The sequence below is a fragment of the Elephantulus edwardii genome, unplaced genomic scaffold, assembly GCF_000299155.1.
Source record: "Elephantulus edwardii isolate Elephantulus edwardi_28Jun2011 unplaced genomic scaffold, EleEdw1.0 scaffold00139, whole genome shotgun sequence".
Taxonomy (NCBI): Eukaryota; Metazoa; Chordata; class Mammalia; order Macroscelidea; family Macroscelididae; genus Elephantulus; species Elephantulus edwardii.
In genome coordinates, this window is record NW_006399889.1 from 6,069,777 (window position 1) to 6,083,210 (window position 13,434).

Consider the following 13,434-nt stretch of genomic DNA (forward strand, 5'->3'; position numbering starts at 1 on the left):
TAGTATATGTGCTGCCGAAGCAAGCACAGGAAAGCATTTTTTAAATGTGTCCTTAGAGTTAGTTAGTCCACTATTTTTACTTGAAAAAAATATACCCAGACTATGACTAATATCTCGCTCCTTCAACTCTTTTTTTGACATTTTCTACTAGTTTATTTATAAAATTTGAATACAAATTCATATTCTTTCAATTTCCCTCACCCCCCTCCATCAACCCGAGGATTGTACAACCCGAGGATTAACCCCCCTGGGCCCTCCACATCCACATCCCTCTGCTTCCAGCCTCTCCTACCCTTCTTGGATCCTAATACTCATTCTACAATAATAGTTTTATACAATATTTATCCTTGTGGGATTGAGTTAGTTCACTGAGCATAATGCTCTCCAGGCTCTCCCAAGTTAGGTAATAATTTACAAAATCATTGCTCCTGTGTGCTACATAGTATTCCACTGTGTGAATGTACCATAATTTCTGAATCCATTCATCTGAGGTTGGACATTGGGGCTGTTTCCATGTTTTTGCGATGGTGAATACTGCTGCTATGAACACTGGTGTACAAGTCTCCATGTGACCCATCTATCCCACAGCTTGGAATATATCCCAATTTTTCTTGATCTCAAACCATCTCAGCCATCCTTGACTTCCCCTTTTCCCCTTCCCAACTCTCACATCTATTCTACTTCCAGGTTTACCCCATTGACATCATCTCTACTACTGTCACCATCATCTTTTATTTTTATTATTATCACTTCTTTCTACTATGTCTTAACTCTAGAAGCATAGTCTACAGGGCATTGTTCTGCTAACCTGAAGGGGGTCAAGTCCACCAGCGAATCTTGGAGTGAAAGATGGGCAATCTCCTCCTGTTTCAGTTCCAATTCAACAATGATGTTACTGTGTACTGTCAAGTCGGGACCAACCCATAGCTGACCCTCCACTGGCTTTTCAGAGGCAGTGAACAGCACAGGAGGAGACTGCCATCCTTCTCCCATTGAAAATTTGAGTTTTTTAGTAGATCTCCTTCCCAAAGTACTCACTGCTCCACATAGCTGCTTGAATGCTTTCACATTTAGATTAGTATTTTCACACTCACTTGTGCTCTGCCTAACACTCTTCAATAGCTTCCCACTGCTCTAAAAATAAAGTCCAAACTCTTCACATGGTTTTGAAACCCTCACCTGACCTGGTGCCACCTCCTCTTAGATCACTCTCCATTCACTAGTGGTCTGTACTTTCTCCACCTCAGGACACGCCCTGCTCGGGGCTATGGCATTTACTACTGTTTCCCAGAGCATGCCTTCCTGTGCTCGGAACTTCGGGCTCCTTCTTGGCCTGAAGTCTTAGCATAGCCCCAGAGAGTCAACCTTATGTAGAATCTAGTGCCATCTTCTGTCAATGCCCTGCTATTTCATTTTCTTACTAAACTCAAAAAGTATCTTACACACTGAGTATGTATGCATGTGTGTGTGTGTATGTATGTATGTTTGTTTCACCCAGTGATGATGTATGTACCTCTGGGGAAGAAAACTTTGTCTGATTTAGTCACTGCTGTGCCACCAGCACCCAGCACAAGTCACCAGACAAAGCACCATATTTGAGAAGAAAATGAGATGAGAGAATGTTAAAAAAAAAATTGGCTGAGAAACCAGAAGTGGGCTCAATCTAGCCTCTGAATGTTCATTCATTTATGTCCCAATAAAACCAAATTACAAAAGAAAACGGGACTTTAGTAGTCATCTCTGATGGCTATGAGCTTTTGGCTCATACTTGTTGAAGCAGGGGAGGTCTGGATTTTGCTCAACTATGCCAATTAAAAATAAAGATTTCAGCTTACAAATATTCCCTGTCTTTGCAAAAACAAATCTCTATACTTCCAAAGCTCCAAATAGTGAGTTTATAACAGAACTGTGGTGGGTCAAACACCTTAGAAAGTTCTTGACTACAGTTATTATTGTAAAATGCTAGCAATATAGGAAAGAAATAAAATCTACTGTCACTGAGTATATTGCAATTCACAGTGACCTTCTCTAACCGATTTAACTAACAGATCATTAGGGAGGCTGCACTTTATGTGGAGGAGTACAGCATGAGGATTGGTGGAAGACTCCTCAACAACCTACGTTATACACATGTCACAACTTGCTTGTCGAAATTGAGGAGGACCTGAAGTGTTTGCTGCAGAAGGTCAAGGACATTAGTCTTCAATATGGGAAGCTCATCATCAAGAAGACAAAGATTCTCAACATTGGGCCAACTGGCCTCATGATAGATGGAGAAGAGATTGAGGTTGTTAACAGTTTCAGCTTTTTTGGCTCCACAATTAATGCTCGTGGCACCGGCAGTCAGGAAATCAAAAGATGAATTGCCCTGGGGAAGTCAGCTGTCAGGGACCTTTCCAAAGTGCTAACAAGCAATGATGTCAGTCTAGAGATTAAAGTGCACCTGATCTTCATGGTCTTCACAATTATTTGCTATGCACCAGAGACCTGCACAATGACTAAGAATTACAGGAGAAGAATTGATGCCTTTGAGTTGTAGTTCTGGAGAATAGTATTGGATATATGGAGAACAAAAAAGCCTGTCTTGGAGAGGGTGAAACCAAGTTTCTCCTTGGAGGCAAGGATTTTGAAGCTCTGTCTCACACACTTTGGGAACGTGGTCAGGAGGGACCAGTCCTTGGAGGAGGACATCATGCTTGGAAGGGAGGGGCAGTGCAGGAGAGGAAGACCCTGAATCAGATGGATTGATATGCTAACTGGGGCAAGATTAGTTGTGACAGAGTCAGTGAGACTGGCTCATGATAAGGCAGGGTTCAGAGCTATTTCACACAGGGTCTCTATGACTTGTGACTCAATGTCCCATAACAACAATAACAATACATGGTATATACAAAGAAGCTGTACACAAGAAAACTCAACTGTGAAAAAATATTTCTACCACTAGATGTCACTGTCTCTCTTAATGAAACATGATTTTAGTAAACTTCTTACAGGTGGCATGGTGAGTTAAGTATGAGGCTAAGAAGCTGAGCTGCAATCTGAAAGGTACACAGTTCAAATCCACCAGATGCTTTGTGGCAGAAGGATGGGCAATCTTCTTCCATATGATTTACTGCCTTGAAAACTCCCTAAAGGGTCAGCTATGGATGAGTTCTGACTTAACAGCACACAGCAACAACAACTGCTAACCTGAAGTCAGCATTCAAATCAGTTAGCTGCTCCTCTGGAGATAGATGGGCGGTTTCCTCCCATAAAGATTTACAGTCTTGGAAACCCGATGGATAGTTACTATGAGTCAGAATTTACTCAAAGACTGGAGTTTGGTTTTGGTTTTGAAAAATTGGTGCCATCCATAGGGGTATAGCGGTTAAAGTACTTGATCCCTAAGTGAAAACTCAGCATTTTGAACCTAGCAGTCACTATGTAGGGAAAGGACTTATCCGGTTGAGAAAAAATTGGGAAATATTAAGAAGGGGGCATATTTCCAGAAAGGAATCCAGAGTCATGCCCCAGAAGCCCTCTTTCAGCTTTCCTCAGTGCTCCTTATAGAAGGGTGACTGAACTGATGAAGGAAGTGGTGTTAGGGCCTCAGCATCTATTATGCGATCTGCAGACCCTCTTGCCTCCTTTTTTGGATGTCAGCCATCTGGTACTCAACAACATCTACAGATTATCAAATCTCATTCAGAAGTATAGATCTTGTGAGTAAATCTATTTACAAGTGTAAGATCGTACTTAATTCTTTTTTCAAGATTTAAATTTTTTATTAATTTTAATGAAAATTTACAGAAACTTTGGATTTCCATGCATCCATTATTGCACTTTTCTCCCTGCCCACTCCTCCTCCCCCATTCATTCTTCTCTTTGAAAAGCAAAAGAAAAATTCTTACATTGTTATACAATCCCTCCCCCCAAGTCCACTCTACTATGCAGCCTTTGTTCTGGACTCCTGTCATGACAACAATACCTAATCATATATCCCTTTTAAACATTTTTCTCCTTCATCTGTTTCAATGCAGTATACATAATTAATCATCCTTTCTAGGATGTCTTTCTTGAGTGCATAATGGAATCATTCTTGTCATGCTGTGTAGTGTGTACACAGCACTCTCCACCTTACTAGCAGTCTTGAAGGATCCTATCTTTAACAGCCAGATGGAGACACTATGCCTGGCACACAATAATGCCGCATCACTTAGAATAGGCATTATTGTTGCTGTTAGGTGCCATAGAGATGAGTACTACTCATAACGACCCTTTCAATAACAGATCTGAACCTTTTCCTATCCTGTGTCATCCTCAATCTCTGACACATCCATTGCTGCAGGCATTGTGTCAGTGAGGGTCTTCCTCCCCTTTGCTGTTCCTCTCTTACCCATCTTTCCAAACAATTCCTTCTCCAATGAATAAGCTCTCCTAGGAACATGCTAAAGTATACAAGATCAAGCTTCTCCATCCTTGCCTCCTAGAAGCACTCTGGCTGCACCTTCTTCAAGACCTGTTTGATCTTTTGGTAGTCCATGGGATATTCAGTACTTTTCTCACAGTTCAAAGGTATCGATTTTTTAAAGTAGCTCGAATTTCAGCAGCAACTGCTCCACAAAACATACAATTCACTAGGTAACATAGCTTAAAAACGTCACAAGTCAACCCTTTTAGAATGATAACGATATAACTATGAATGATTAATGGAATCGTTACATTTCTACTTAATCTGTTTTAAAAACTGGTATGTGTTTGGCTTTATATGTTCTCAAAAAAACAATAAAAGGGGGAAATGTTAAAATACATTTAAAGCAAATTAAAATTAAACGTAGAATTTAATTGAATAAAATTAATGTTTCTGAAAGTTATTTGATTTGGCTAAGAAGTCTGAAAAGAATCAAATGTCCTATTTATCTCTTTAATAAAAATAATTCAAGGTTCACATTAAAGGGCTATTCCTGGAAGTTCCAACTTTGTGGAAGTTGGAAAAGTTGCCAATGGAGGAAAATTATTTTCCCAGAATACAATACAAGAATAGATCTGAAAGAATTTCTTAGAGCCGGTGGGGTGAAGCATTTATCATGAAGTTGGAAAGCAGTTCCCAGTTTTTTTATATTGCTGGTTTTGTCCTGAACACCTTGAGGAAGTTCAGAAAATAAAAGTTGTTTAACAACATTATCAAATCCCTTTCACAGAAATGAAAGTATCTTGAAAGTAAATCTGGTCAGCCTCTTCCCAGTAAGACCGTGTCTTAAACGTCTTAATTGAATTTAAACACACAATCAACTCAACTGAATGCCAATGGGTCAGAACTGACACACAGCTAAGTCTCCAGCAGGTTTTCACATGTGTAAATTACAGGGGAGACGGACCATCTTTTCATCTCAGAAGAGCTGGTGGATTTGAACTGCCTGCCTTTAGATTGACAGCACAACTCCTTACCCAACAGACTACCATGCACACAAAAATTCACTGTTTTTACTCTGTGCTTATCTGGAATTACTCTAAACAAGCTAAGGGAATTTGTTTACAAATTACGTGCCAAGTACGGTGCTAAACTAATTTACATTATCCTAAAAACAACCACACAAGGCATGTGCTATGATCTCTTTTAAAAATAATAAATAAAGTACTGGAGATACAGGGAGATTAGAAAATTTATTTGGTGAGAAAACAGAATTGAATTCTCAAAAGCTTGTCTTGAAAGCTTGCTACTTTCCTGTGAAACCAGAGAGCTCTTATATAGTCTTCAATAACAGTTATACTGTTGTTCTGGCAACACTGATCTAATTTCAGAAAATAAGAATTCAATCTGAATTGACATGACCCACTATCTCTAGTTTTTCATGAGTTTTTTTCTAATCTGGCTTTTGCTCCAATACTTTATTAAAATGATGGGCAGGCAATATAATGAGTTTTCTTTTTTTAACCTACCTTGGCCTGTAATTTATAACTGAATAATATTGATTACTAGTCTTTATGAAAGAATCTTCTCCTGGCGTCGGTAATACATTATTCCTGGTTTCTTGCCTCCATTACCCCCTCCACCCCCTGTGACTTATCTCTGTTTCTTTTTCTGACTCTTGTCCTCTCCACTGCCTCACTCTAGACCTTTTCTAAAGTTGAGCTGAAGTTTGAGCTCACACATTCTTTCTCTCAAAGAATGCCTTTTGTTTCCCAATGTAAACATTTGTTCACTATCTATGGTACTTTCTTCTCCATTCCAGTCTCTACCTATTTTTTGTTTTCCTGAAAAAGAGAACATACGTAAGTAGATAAATTATCTGAAATTCCAGATTATTCAGTCACTTGATTATTATGTTAAGACAGCCAAGTATTCTTTTACTTCGATTGGAGTAAGTCTCCTAAATCCAGCTTCATTGCAGATTCCAACTTCTATGTTCTTCTTCTATCATTTGCACTTCAAAGCTTTCCCTTAGAGTTAAAATGGCTGTATGGATGGCATCTTCAAGTTCACGATCTTCTTTATATGTTTTCTCCAGAAAAGATTTCTCATTCACATAGTCTTTCCCATTGCTGTCACCTTCCAGGCAAAATAAGCTCCAGATGGTTCTGACTGAAATAAGTAAGGTCATCCTTCATTCTAACCACAAATGAGTAGTAGTTGTTATTATGTACTGTCAAGTCACTTGCGACTCATAGCAACCTTATGTACAACATCCCTAAACCCTACTCTATCCTGTGCCAACTTTATTGTCTCTTACATACCTACTCCCATTACCTAAGTTACTGAACTCTCCAAATGCATACACACCAGCTAATTAATTGGGTATATTCTTGCCTCACAGAAGCTACCCTCTGGACTAGCAGTGCTGTGGGAATGGGCTCTTGGTAAATAAGATAATCCTGCAAAGCTAGCTCTGTGTCCGAGGGGCCCACACCACTGTACACCTATATGCTTGGTGATTGGTTCCACTTTGTGTACACTTCGCTCATCATAGAGAATGGATTTGTTTCTTTTCAGTTGCTAACACCACACCATTGGCAGCTTTAATTCCCACAGAAGGGGCTCCTCCAGCTGCAGTAGCTGTGAAAGCACATTCAATCTGGACAAGGTTACCAGACATTGTCAGCTAAAAGCTGTACCCACATTCCACCATCTTCAATCAGAGCCCAGTCTCTACCAATTGACAATCCCATTTGTTCACCTCATTATTACCAGACCTGAAGCCATAACCTACAAAAGCAGAGCCTCTTCCTACGACTACTGACATTCTTGTGGTCTCCTGCTAGGTTTGCCATTTGTTACAGTAAATATGTTAGATATGTAAGGAAAAATTAATTCTATATATGACTTTTTCATCTAAAACCAAATACTAAAAATGTTTTTACTTCAAAGTTTCTTGCACTGGTCTTGTCTTTTCCACTATTGCTGCCACCTCTTAATTCTGGGTCCTTTTCTCACCTAACAGGAAGTGGCCATTGGAGTCTTAACTCCAGACTTTGATCCCTTCAATCTTCTCTGAATGCTGCGTCTAGATTATGTCATGTTACATTATGTTAGGAGGAGTGCTGGTAACCTATTTTTAAGAAACTGTGCTGCCAACATAAAGGCAAGCAGTTCAAATCCTCCAGCTGCTCCTTGGGAGTCTGAATGATTAATTTCCTTTTTTTCCCCTTCTTCTTGTTGTGTATGGCCGAATAGGATCCAACTGGCACAGAAGGAGATTGCCCCTTCTTCTCCAGTAGAACATCTGGTAGATTTGAACTGCACACCTTCGGCATTGCAGCATAGTTTCTTGCTGCTGGGCCACCAGAGTTCCCTTGGATTAATTTCCTTTTAATACTGCTTTTTTCTAGATTCAGTGAGAATATCTATCCAATCACCTCTTATTTTCATGTGGTAAAATAGAATTCATCAGCTTTTTTTTACTTCTTTTTTTACAAGTATTAATTCTTATTACTCTTTTTTGTTGTTGTGCACCGGAGAGTTGAAACCAACCCATAGCTGACCCTCCAGTGGGTTTTCAGAGCAGTAAATTGCACAGGCGAGGATTGCCCATCTTTCTCCTGTAGAGAAACTAGAGGGTTCAAACTGCTTATTTTTGCACTGGTGGCACAACCCTTACCACCGAGCCACCAAATCTCAATTTATTACCCTTTCACAATCAGTAAAATTGTTTGACCAAACTAGTTCTGTTTACTACACTTCACTTCCACAAAGGACATATTTTCAGTAACCAAAAGAAATCCTACAAGGATTTTTGCTTTCCTAGGGTTGGGGTGTGGAGGGGAAGTTGGGGGCAGGAAGAAGAAAGTGAAGATCACAATGAGCATGTGTGCACTTAGAGGTAGAGGGTGCGTGCTAGATAGTGAGGGTGTTGCCTCCTCCCTCTCTGAACAACACTCAGCTTTTCAGCATCAAACAACCAAAACTTTAAACACTATGTCAGTCTTTTATCATATCAGTCTTTTATCTCTTACTTGGTATGATTTGGGCGAGCTATTTTGGTGACCTGGAAAGGCTTTAAAAATTCTCCCATACAAATTAATAATAATTGCTTCTATGTTTTACACCAGTTGGTCTTCAAAAAGTTTGTTACATGCTAACACTACTCTCTGATAAAGGCGGTCACCTATATTCTGCTCCAATAAAGCCAATCTCTTCAACCCTCTCAAGAACACATATCCCAACTCCTATGTCATTTTTTGTTTGTTTTCTTTGAACAAAATGTCTTCTTTCTTAACTGCTATAAACTCTCTGTCATTTTCCAAGTCTTTTTAAAAAATTCTATCAGATTATAATGAACTTTCCTACATTTAAACATAATTTTAGGCACGTATTTAATGCCGCATAAACCAAACCAGAACATAACCCCTATTGCTTTATGACTGAGTCCACCTCACCATCACCCTCTAGGTCACTGCCTGAGGCTCTCTCTTTAATGACAGGGGACTGACCAGATGTCTTCTGAGGAGGCACCAGTGGATTCAAATCACCACAGACACACAGACCTTTGGTTAGCAGTGCCACCTTCTAAGGGCTACACCACCAAGATTCATCCACACCAAAGATTAGCCTAAGAAGAATATAGAATATCTGTGAAATTGTACATTGCATCCCTGAAAAACAGACTATTTTAGAAACAAATTGTACTCGAAATTTTCAGGACTTCATGAAAGCTATGGACTGGAACACACTATGACTAAACACTGAGACTAGTAGACTCTATTAAGAAAGAAAATAGTCTTACCTTTACATAATCATAAATGCATCCTTGCAAACTTACTGCTTCCAAAGCAAACGTATTGAAAGTGAGTTTAATTAATTTGTTGATAGGTGCACTAATGAACCATACACAGTTTAAACCCTTGTCATATCTTCCATTTGCATCAGCATCAGGAGAGGCAAAGGTGTAATTTGCATCTGTCAGGTAACCTCCACATCCTTGCTGAGGTCCTGTGTGAAAACAGAGACAAATCACTGTACAGACCAAACAGGATGTGGTATAACCAAATTTTCTAAAAAAGGCCAATTTTTGTGGCACACTTATGGGCATGAAGGGATCCAACACTGAGCTTCAATGAAGTTTAAGTGTGTATTGTTTCCGGTTGGTTTGACAATATCTTGACTTACTTCACCTCTACTCCCTTCTCAATCACTTCAGTTGCCTCATTGGTCTCACTGATACTTGTTCAGTTTTCCTCACACATTTGTTCAGACAAGTGTGTAATGCGATCTATTTCTATATGCACATTTGAACTGCTGATGCAATTTACTGAAGCCTTTTCCATGCTTGAAAAGATCCAATTTTATAAAAATATTTTGCATAATAAAACTGGTAAGGAACATGTTGTTGTTGTTATGTGCCAGCAAGTCACTTGTGACTCATAGCCACCCTATGTACAAGAGAAGAGCCGTAAATGCTATTCTACCCTGTGCCAACCTCGCCTTCTCAAATGCACTCATTCCCACCGCTCCACTCACAGAATCCATCCATCTCATGAGGCTCTTCCTCTCCTGCGCCATCCCTCCACTCTCCCAAACATGATACCCCTCCCCAAGGACCAGTCCCTCCTTGTAACATGCCCAAAGTATGTCAGACGAAGCTTCAGAATCCTTGCCTCAAAGGAGCATTCCGGCTTCACCCTCCCCAGGACAAACCTGTTTGTTTTCTTAGTAGTCCATGGTATATTCAACACTCTTCTCCAGCACCATAGGTGTCTATGTTTGAGATTACTGTCAGATTGAAAATTGTATTTTCAAAGAGTTTATTCAACATTCCAAGAAAACTGGCCAATAACAAACCTTTCTTTTTTTTTTTTTAATATGTAGAGTAAATAAGTACTTTGAGTAATCTGATAGAAAAAGCTTGACAAGCATTTATTTAATGTGGCAGTGCAGGTCAGAGTAAACCATACCCTTTACCTAATTTCTAATTTCTTTTAAAAAAAGGAAACTGTAAAAGAACTTTGTCAGAGAAAAAATACTACTACTAAATTTGAAATGAAAATCTTGAAAATCAGAATAAAGTTGCAAAAAGAGAGAGTATAGTCTCAAGATGATGACATTCTATGTTATGAATGAGAAATGGAACAAAATCCTTAGAAAATAGATTGACTTTAGTCCTATGTACAGCAAGCAGAGGTATCAGAAATAGGACAAGAGTGTAACAGGAGAAAACTTCCAATTTGAAACGGTAGGGATGAATGTAATCCCAAATAGCTCCAGTGGGAATAGGGTTTAAATCGATACTCAAAGCAATACTCATAGAGAACATTTGAAAAATTCTTCATAATATAGGCTATTTCTGGTTCCAAAGTTAAATTTCACGGGCAATGGCTTTCTATCTGCTTGTCTTAACTCCTTTTAGCCTAACAGAGAAAGGATTGCTTTCAACACTAGGGGGCACTCAGACTTTGTATTTGGATCTTAGGCAATGTGAATAAAGGCTGTCTTTAGCTTCGTTTGCAGACCTGAAGTGTATGAAATGTAGTTTCAGTGAGTATATTAATTAGGAGGATGCCTTGTCCATTGATTCACAGCCAGGTAAGACTATATTTACATAGTCAGGAATTTTCTGCACTTTGAATACTTTCAAAAGTCCATACCTAACATACCCATGGATAATGTCTAGGACGAAGTACTGGTTATGAACTCTTAAGTATTTCACAAGTTTTCACCACTTGTTGCTAACATACCCGAAGACTAAAGGTTTGGGTTGGCATTGCATTCATTTCAATGTGAACTGATTGCTGCTTCAGGAACTCACTTTTTAAATGCATTGAAATCCATAAGCAATTGGAATACTTGCTTAGGATATTAATGCGTTAGTTGATAGCTTTATTTGTTTACTTAATGTTTTTTCCTAATATTCAAGAAACTATTGTTAATGCTGCAATGGGTAAAGATGAATTAGGTAGCATGTTAGCAGCAAGACATCTATAAGAAAGAAAAAAAAAAGAGGATGGCATAATCAAGGACACAAGAGTTAACAAAGGAACAAGGAATATCTTGTCAAATTCATAAGGAGGGAAATCAGTTCAGTGTGTGGCATCCATGAATGGGGCTAGTTGGAATTCTAGACTGAAAGAATCTCATGACCAAAGATAAATGCACAAGAATTGACAGTATGAATCAGACAGAACAGTGTGGTTCAAGGCAACAAATACCACTAAAAAAGAAAAAGAATGAAGACCAGGAAGATGAAGTGGGGCCATTTATATCACTCTGAAAAGCCACATTACAAATTTTTTTTCAGCCATTATTCTGTGGATAACAGAAATTCATTTCAAAGATTCCCATCTCCACCCCACGCCAGGAGTAAGAGAATCAGAGAATGCTAAAAATTAATCTGTGAGCAGCATTCTATACACACTGATATTGCCATCTTCTGAACTAAGAGTAAAAAGGGACAATAAGAGTTTAAAGTTTGTTGTTAAGCATTATGATAACAACTTTAAAAGTTAAATGTTAGGGAGCTCTGGTGGCCTAGTGGCAAGAGGTTCAAATCTACCGGACACTTCACTAGAGAAGGAGGGGCAATCTCCTCCTGTGCTAGTAGGATTCAATTCGATGGCGCACAAGAGAGAGGGAGGAAAAAGGTTAAATGGTATTTTGAAAACTGTCACTACTGTGGTTGCTGTTAGTTGCCATTGAGATGCGTATGACTCATATGACCCTGCGAATAACAGATTCAAACCCTGTCCTATCCTGTGCCACCCTCGTCATCTCTGACATATTTGAACCCATTGCTGCAGTCATTCTGTCAATCCACCTCACTGAGGATTTTCTGCTTTTTTTGCAGACCTTTCTCCTTTCTAAGTATGATGTACCTTTCCAAGCAAAAGCTCTTCCTAACCACATGCCCAAAATGTGTGAGACAAAGCTTTGCCATCCTTGCCTCTGACTGAACTTTCTCCAAAATATCTATTTGTACTTTTGGAAGTCCATGGGATATTCAGTACTCCTCCTAAAACATCAAAACTCAAAGGCTTCACTGTATCACTGTTGTTTTTCTTATGTGCATCTGAGTCGCCTGTGACTCATAGTGACCCTATGTACATCAGCTTTGAAACCCGCCCTATCCTGAGCCAGCCTCACTGTCTCTGGCACCCATAACCCCAGTTATTGTGTCAATCCATTTATTACAGGGTCTTCCTCTCCTGTTCCGTCCCTCCACCCTTGCAAGCATGATATCCCTCTGCAGCGACTGGTTCCTCCTGGAAATATGCCCAAAATATGTGAGATGGAGCTTCAAAATCTTTGCCTCCAAGGAGCAACTTGATTTTACCCTCTCCAGGTCAGACCTGCTTGTCCTCTTGGTAGTCCATGGTATATTCAATACTCTCCTCCAGTACCAAAACTCAAAGATGTAGATTCTTTCTCTTTTTCATCCTTAGTCATTGTCTAGATCTCTGATGCATAGCAAATGGATCAGGCACACCTTAGTTTCTAGACTGACATCATTGCTCTTCAGCATTCTAGAGAGGTCCCTGACAACAAATTTTCCTAATGCAATTTGTCTTTTGATTTCCTGGCTGCTGGTGCCAAGAGTGTTTAATTTGGAACCAAGCAAGCTGAAATTGTAAACGATCTTAATCTTCATCTATCATGATGCTGCCAATTGGTCGAGTGGTTGAGACTCTTTGTTTTCTTGATGTTGAGCATCAATACATATTGAAGACGGCAGTCCTTGACCTTCTGCAGCAAATACTTCACTCAACTCCTCCTCAGTTTCAGCAAGCAAGGTTGTGTCATCTGCATAACACATGTTGTTGATGAGTCTTTCTCCAATCCTGATGCCACATTTCTCTTCATAAAGTTCAGCCTCCTAAATGATCTGTTCCGCATATAGATTGGAAAAGTATGGAGATAGGATATGTCCATGACACACTCCTTTCCTGATTTTGAAATGGGCAATTTTTCCATGCTCTGTTCCGATGACTGCTTCCTGGTCCAAATATAGATTTCACAGGAGCATAATT

At 39.4% G+C, this 13,434-nt stretch overlaps 1 protein-coding gene and 1 pseudogene across 1 annotated transcript in view; both read right to left on the reverse strand.

Moving 5' to 3' along the window:
* LOC102869221 (cubilin-like) overlaps positions 1 to 13,434 on the reverse strand; it is a 396,294-nt gene that overhangs the window by 19,255 nt on the left and 363,605 nt on the right. Inside the window, exon 60 of the mRNA XM_006894323.1 lies at positions 9,201 to 9,406. Coding sequence (XP_006894385.1) covers positions 9,201 to 9,406 — 206 coding nt within the window. The remainder of the gene's footprint in view (positions 1 to 9,200; positions 9,407 to 13,434) is intronic.
* On the reverse strand, positions 6,302 to 7,106 carry LOC102861499 (annotated as a pseudogene).